The sequence below is a fragment of the Chanos chanos genome, chromosome 1 (genome assembly GCF_902362185.1).
Source record: "Chanos chanos chromosome 1, fChaCha1.1, whole genome shotgun sequence".
In the NCBI taxonomy this organism is placed as follows: Eukaryota; Metazoa; Chordata; class Actinopteri; order Gonorynchiformes; family Chanidae; genus Chanos; species Chanos chanos.
This window is the reverse complement of record NC_044495.1, coordinates 36,841,863-36,849,363: the sequence shown is the minus strand read 5'-3', so window position 1 is coordinate 36,849,363 and position 7,501 is coordinate 36,841,863. Positions and strand designations below refer to the sequence as shown.

Sequence of the window (7,501 nt, the reverse complement as noted above, 5' to 3'; positions counted from 1 at the left end):
TTTCCCATCAGCCCCTGCCCCTCAATCACTCCTGTCCCATGACAGTCTTTGTGAAATGACTGGCAGGATGATGGGTGGTTGGAGGTAATAGGTAAATCAATAGGTTCTTAGAGAGAGGGGAGATCCCTTGAATGACAAAAAACCATGAAGCTGCTAGAGGGACATTTTGTAGTAGTGTTTAAGCACTCTCCCTCTCCGGTGTAAGGAAAGGAAAAGTTTGGAAGAATTGGAACAAATGGAAAATTTCAGCCTGTTGTAGACGTTGAACACAGGGTCGCAGCAGCAGACAGCCACTCATCTCTCAAGGATATTCCACAATGTCTGCATTTGAAACGAAACATTGGCAGTGATGTAAAACAGCACTGGACAATCTAAAAAAAAATGACCAGCAGAATGGTTCATGTTTCACTACCATACCATTTGAATCCATTTCCCATCGTCAAACATACAGTCTCCTGCCCCACCAAAGAGCAAACACATATTCAGCACAATTAAGTTCCAAGGTCATCTCTACAGTAACTTCAACCCACACAAGGGAGTGGTTCTGCCTGGTATCAGTTCAGAATGGTCTTTTTCCTGAATGACAATCACACTCTTACCCAAACCAAACCGGGCCTGAGAGCTGAGGCAGAACCTGTGGGATGGGAATGGAGTTATCATAAAGGGGAGGGACATGGTCCCTGGGCGGCATGGTGTTCTTATCCAGGGTTGTGGTATGGTCATAGGCAGTGGTGTAATTATTTAAGGGGAAGTCATTCACCTGAGGGTTTTCCTCAACAGTGGTAGGGTCATTTGCAAATGGGTATTCTGTGGAGGTAATGGAATTGGGGGCTGTTGATTCATTGAGGGTACAGTCATTTTGTAGTAATGGTTCGGGAGGTGGGGGTGGGGGTTAGTCAGTCAAATACAGAGTGGTTGTTTAGGACAAGTCTCACAGCTCAGACCCGAAATGTTGGCTTTCCTTTCTCCTACAGCACCCAGCCCCTAACATGAAGAAAATACCAAAGCTGCACTCACATACACACCATGAGGGCTGGGCTCTGTGTGGGAACGGGACCCCATCACACACACACACACACACACACACACACACAGTCAAACACACAGAAACAAACAAAGGCACACGAACGCAAAAACAGAAAAAAAAAACCCATATTCATTCATACTGAACTTCTCTACCTATAATTTTATAATCAATAATGCAAAAAACAAACAAGTAAAAAAAAGAAACCCTCACAAAAACACACACACACACACAAACAGTCCGCACATTTATACTGTATCTTTAATACGGACACCGTCATTGCAGTTGGTCAATATTCTGGCCAGTGTCCACTGTACAGCTTTATCATTGGCTCTCAATACACAGGGTGACAACTTCAATCAAAACTAACTCATAAACAGCTAACCCTTAATGTTACGGCAGATAGTACTGAGAATAGCAACCTTGAGATGACTGGCTTGTACTGCTGCTCGCAAACTGAAGCAAGACATTGATTGGACCAATTAGAAAAAAGTTGGAACCACAGTCTTTCATTACAGTTCTTATTAACGTTTCAGTATTGACTTTTCTCTACCATTCACCTGAATGTCAGACTCACGTCTCTCTCCGTCATGGAGGACGAAGTGATACCATCACCACTACAGGGGTGTTTCCTGTGTTTCTGTCTGTAAGGGACGGGGCTTTTTGGAGCTCTCTTGCTCCACGCTCGGAATGTAGGGCAATCCCCACCCACCCAAAAAACCCCGCCCCCTTTAAATATCATAAGGTGCCCCGCCCCTCACAGACACGTCCAGTCGCCCCAAAAAGGGCTAAGCGCATAGGTCTCCATTTATGGTTTTCATCACTGTCTTTCCATCACTAGTCTCAAGCTCAAAGCATCTATTGTAAATAATGTACAAATCTACGTGAAGAGTTGGTAAAAATACAGAAATGTCTGTTATGGAAAGAAATGTGAAAGATGAAAGGGAGAGGAAAAGAAAAAGAAGGAAAGAGAGAGAGAGAGAGAGAAAAAAAACACATAAGAATAAGAAGTATCAAAGAGAAGGAAAAGAAATTTTAGTTTAAGGGGTGCAAAACGTGCCGTCAGGAGAGAGCAGCAGGGAGAAAGGAGGAAGGTGTTTTATGTGCAAAACATCTGAGGAGAAGAGGCAAGGGGAAAGGACATGGTTTGGGTCTCCCCCTTTTTTTAAAAAAAGAAATAAACTTGGGCACCCCCCCCCCCCCACCCCCCCACCCCCCCACCCCGCATGCATGCACTTGCGGCATGCTGAAGCATGCTTGTGTGGTTGTGTTTCGTCCTGTGTTTACGCGGCTAGCGTCTTTTTTTCACGACATATTGAGAGACGAAGAGCATGCCACTGAACCTCATCCTCTTCAGTTTCCCCGACTTTCTCACAGCTCCATGACTGCCTAGGGGCAAACCCCCCCGAATGTATTTTGTCCCTTTTTAAAGTGCTGTAAAGTATCGTTAGTGCCCTGTCCCCCCCACTCCCCATCCTCCCATCTTGCCTCTAATGCTTTGACAAAATCTGCCTCTCTCACTCCTCTCCTCTATCCACAACCCCATGCGCTGTAGATACTCGCTGTTTTTAGAGCTCACCCACATGAGGAAGGTCTCCAACGCTGTCCTTGTGTCGTGGAATTCCTATACCTCCCCCGAGCTCTTCTTTTTATATATGCATATTTTGATGGTACTTAATTTGCCTGTGGTACATCTTTTCCTGTGAGGTTTTTCTTCAAATTATTACTATTACTCATTATAATAGTATAATTACATTTAGCCATTGTTTTGTATTGAGCAATAATTTATTGTGTTTCCTGGTTTTGTTGGGAGTTTTCCTCCCCAATACTAAGATATGTCTATGGAGATAATAGGATTGACTCTAACCAGTTTTGTCATGAATAAAAGTAAAGTGTTCATGTAAAATGTCACTGTCTGTGTAATGAACATATATCAAATAAAGAAAATAATGAGAACAACACAGAGCCTTCTTCTTTTAAATGGACCTTATGTTGCTGAATGAGTTCAGCGTCCGGTCTTTGAAGAGCAAAGAGTCTGATAATATAACTGACTACTCAGCAGACAATTTTTAGTTCTTTATATGGAATATGTGGAATGATGGCCCTGCTGCAGCTACTGCAGACCAAAGGGAGTGAGCATGTTTGAAAAGCATTACGGATAAGATTTTCTCCTCTGTTCATTCAGGAACGGTGCTTAAAAAGTGAAAAATTTGAAGACTGGTTGTGTAATAATAAAAGAAGTGCAACCTAGAGGGACTTCTGAGTGTGCAAAGCACAGCTGAAAATCAGTGATTTGTCTAATGAGGAGAGACTAAAATTAGTGATTTGTCTTATGAGGAGAGACTAAAATCAGTGACTAGTCTTTCCATCAAAACTCTTCAGATATTGAACCTTGGTATCAGTCTATGAAAAGAAAATAACAAAGCAAAATATGCTGCATATCTTTTATTAAGGTTTATGTTAAAGCATTATCATTTTAAATCTCTGTGCTGTAGTTTGATGCTTATGCAGGATGATCAATTTCAAACAGGGTTCAGCTTGCTAAGTCATATAAAGCCATGAAAGGTAAAGCAAACTTATTCAAATATGACATTGTACGTGAGGAGGTACGCATCACTGTAGACATACAGCATTTGATCTCGAGGGCTGTAGTTGAGGGACTGGATGTTGGTGTATGGTTTTTTGATGTGAATGTGCAGGTCATAGCGCTCCTGGCCAGTCACTGTGTCAAAGGAGTAGAAGATCTCCTCTGTTTCTTTGTCCAGGTAACGTGTGGCATAGAGAACTCCACATGCCATGAAGGTGTTGGTGGCCGTGCGCTTGTGCAAAGAGGTGTTCCATGTGCGGCCCAGGGCCGGAGGGCTCCCGGCCTCTACCTTGCTGATGATCACATTGCCAAAGTTGTTTGGTGCTGAATACATAACCCAGACGCCAGACTCATCAGTGGCCAGGTCCAAGTCAGTGTAGCTGTAACAGGCTCCTAGGTGGCAGAAAGGGTAGCTGTTGTAGTACCCTGAATCTTTGGGCAGGGAAACAGTGGTGACTTTCTGCAGGGACATGCTGAAGCGACAGATGGAGGGTGAATAGTAACACTGGTAATAAAGTGCTTCACCGTACATGACCACGTTGGGTCCCTGGATGGTGTTGGTGGTGGGGTTGGAAGAGGCGATGACCACGTTTCTGACCTTCACACCAGCAATCAGAGAACTCAGACTGCTGTACTCACTGATGTAGTTGGCATACACGTTACTGCTGGTGAGTGCCACCAGCCAGAACCAGTTCTCTTTCCCTGCAGGTGGATTTGCATCCTGACCCCATGCACCATAAGAGTAGGATGTTCCATACTCGGTGCCTGTGTTGGTTTTGGGTCCTGTCACGTTCACCAAGCGACCGTGAGGGCAGTGACCTACAAGAAGAACAAAAAAACAGAAAAGCTGAAACTCCCTCACGTCATAAATGGTACAAATTTAGTAGCTGAGGAATAAATTTTCTGATTCCTCCCCTTGTAGGAAAAAAGAATTGTGCCTTTTCCACACTATTTAAGTTAATGAGTCCTGAGAGGAGGAGCGATCTAACAGGAATTTCTCAAATTCATTTCAGAACTATTTCGGATCCCTGATGTCATTGAGTGCATTCACTATACTGCCCTTATCTATTCAAAGTACAGAAATCAGAATATGGAGACATTTGTATTTGTGATGATGAATGCAAGCTTGTCACCTCTTTAAATACTGGACTACAACTAAGTGGTTTCAGAATGTTGCTACAAAAAGATCATTTGAAAAACAAAATGAACAGAACATTGTCTGAATATTACCTGGCTCAGGTGTAGGAGGTGGGGGTGTTGCCTCCAGGTCATCCCTGCACTTTGTAAGCTCCCTCTTTAAACGTTGGTTCTCCCTCTGTTTTTTTACCACTTGCATGTAATCGTATGCCTCCAGCTCTTTCATCTCTTCTCTCATGGTCTGCAACTGAATTGAGGAAAGAGCACTTAATATTAACATGTGACACAGACCCTTACTGTCTACTCTGGAGGAAGCAATTTCTGAACATTTGTATAGCAAAGGGAAAGTTTCTTTTTTGTACAACATGTTGGTTTCAGGTTCTACTGAGTCCTCTGTGGGCCAGCTGAATGCCTGGAGGGAGGATATGCAGGAGGAGATCTCCTGGGAGGAGTGGGGTACCGTATGCTTGGAGACCCATACTCAAACGTGAATACAAGGCTATTACAAGTTAACTGGCTAATGTGCACATATATAACTCCAGTCAAACTGCACAAATTTAACGAAAATATCCCAAGCACATGCATTAAGGGTGAACAAGTGCGAGGAGATTACAAAGTTCTGGAGGGATGTATTGCATGCAATATGTAATATGCTGGACATAAATCTACCTTTACACCCTAAATTGTTCATACTAGGCATGTGTCCAAATGAGCCAACAAAAAGGAAGCACTTATTAACAAACACAAACCAGTCTGCTACATGAGCCTGTCTCGTGTGAACAATAACAGTATGGGTATATATATGCTTGCATATATACATATGCTTGCTCCATGCTAAGTGACTAATAGCTTTATCATGGAAAAATGTAAATAGACACAGAAGAACTGAGAATCGGAGGAATCTGGGAATCTGATGCCAGAAATTAATTCACCTCTCTGAGAGCGTTGGAGCTCAGACTCCGGTGATGAAGACGGGTGGTGTTGAGCTTCTCCATAAGCTCTAGGATGTTTGCAAGTTCAATCTCAATGATGCGCAGAGAGACGGCACCATACAGGTCACCATCATCTTCACGTTCCAACACCTCCACGTCCTTCTCCAGCTGTCTGAGACGATGATTCAGTCCCAGCAATTGAGCGTCCACCTCTGATAACTGCAGCAGGGAAAGAACAGGCTCAGTTAGTAAAAACAGCAAATAAATAAAATTAAAAATCAGTCAGTTAAGCTACAAACCAGTCAATCAATTAATCAACCAGTCAACCAATCAATTAATAAACCAACCAGTCGATTAATCTGAATCCATAGGTCCTTCATGAATAGTTTGTAGTTCTTTAAAATCTTTTCTATCAGAATAAAATTGAAGAAATCTAACAAGTGCATTTTTTGACTGACAACAGTGATGTTTTTCATATTATCAAGTAGAAACTGACTAATACTGAAAAAGGCATTTCTTACATAGCAAATCATTTTATATTAGCTTATACAATTTATAATTTATGAAATGATCTTATAAGATAATACAGAGAGTGTTTGTTTGTTTGTTTGTTTGTTTGCCTGCTGGCTCCCTGGGAAAAAAGCACAAGTGACAGGAACACGCTGTACATTTTGCACTGTCTGTGGAATATAAGATCACAACATCTGATGGGACAATTTAAACAGAGATGTGATGACATTATGAGTTACCTCTGTATTTTCACAATGAAAAGTCTTTTATGTTATAACAGCTATACAAGCAGTGGTATTTTTGTATGACACATATTTTGTCATTACTGTAGTAATAGTCTTTGGAAAAGAGAGAGTAGGCTACTGAGAACTGCTTGTAATCACGGAAATCAGTTATTACAAAAAATGCATGGATATCTGGTATGCTTAACATGAGGAGGCTCACAGAGCAGAGAGTGTAAAATCAATGAAAAGGTGTGTGTACCTGTTGTGACGTGATGTCTTTGGTGCATCTGGAAGCAATCCTTTCGACTTTCTCCAGCTGCTCCATCGGAAATCGTTTTGTGTTCTTCAGCTCACACACACAGTCCTTAGCACTCACAGTCTGTGGTGAATCATAGAATGCACAAATACTGTGCGTAAATACGCTTTCTGTATCCTTTTAAATTAAAATTTGAACCTTTAGTGCTGACTTAATTAACTCTTTTGATTTTCTGCTATATTTATAAAGGCATGTAACAGAAACAGATACTCGTCACTTGCACTGACAAAATGAGAAAAAATAAAAGAAGCACGTTTTATAAAGTCTTTATGAAGAATTTTTTTAAACAAATCTTTTTTTGGTTCATTTCTCTTGCCTGAGAGAGTATGGACAGCACTCCAACAACCTTACATATGGAGAGCAGCAGGAGCCCCATGTCAACCTGAAGAGAGAGACCGAAAACACCAAACACTACACAGAGGCTGAAAGAGAAGTCTGAGAACAGTGCTGTTTTGGAAATATAACCTGAAGCAATTTTTTTTTTTTTAAGTTGACTGTGTGTATTGGGCGAGCTGTCAAAACAGCTAAGTGTACAATGTAGTGTCACTATCAAGCAAATGTGGTTGAGGTTGAGCAAGCCCCAGGTTCCTCAAATTTAACAATGTCTGTTTGTGGCAACGTGTTGTAAGTTTCATAATAACCACAACAATATTTAAGAGTCATTCTTACTTTGCCTACACCCCTCTCCTCACACTCTCAGCGTTAACATTTGGCCAACATCTAACCCTGGCATCTTCATGATATAGATGTTGTTGTTTTGTGTGATGATAT

The 7,501-nt window shown here is 41.7% G+C and overlaps 1 protein-coding gene across 1 annotated transcript; it reads right to left on the bottom strand.

Moving 5' to 3' along the window:
• Positions 1–3,600: 3,600 nt before the first annotated feature.
• Positions 3,601–7,106, bottom strand: LOC115823274 (olfactomedin-4-like). Its single transcript, XM_030787353.1, has 5 exons — positions 7,047–7,106; positions 6,674–6,793; positions 5,681–5,899; positions 4,842–4,995; positions 3,601–4,430 (listed from the first exon to the last, which is right to left on the bottom strand). The coding sequence occupies exons 1-5, from the start codon at positions 7,104–7,106 to the stop codon at positions 3,601–3,603; spliced, it is 1,383 nt and encodes a 460-aa protein (XP_030643213.1).
• Positions 7,107–7,501: the final 395 nt, after the last annotated feature.

Coding starts and splice junctions, on each gene's coding strand:
- LOC115823274 (XM_030787353.1), bottom strand. CDS start 7,106: ATGGGGCTCCTGCTGCTCTCCATATGTAAGGTTGTTGGAGTGCTGTCC. Junction 6,794..7,046: donor TGCTGTCCATACTCTCTCAG/GCAAGAGAAATG, acceptor GATTCACCACAG/ACTGTGAGTGCTAAGGACTG. Junction 5,900..6,673: donor AAGACATCACGTCACAACAG/GTACACACACCT, acceptor TCCCTGCTGCAG/TTATCAGAGGTGGACGCTCA.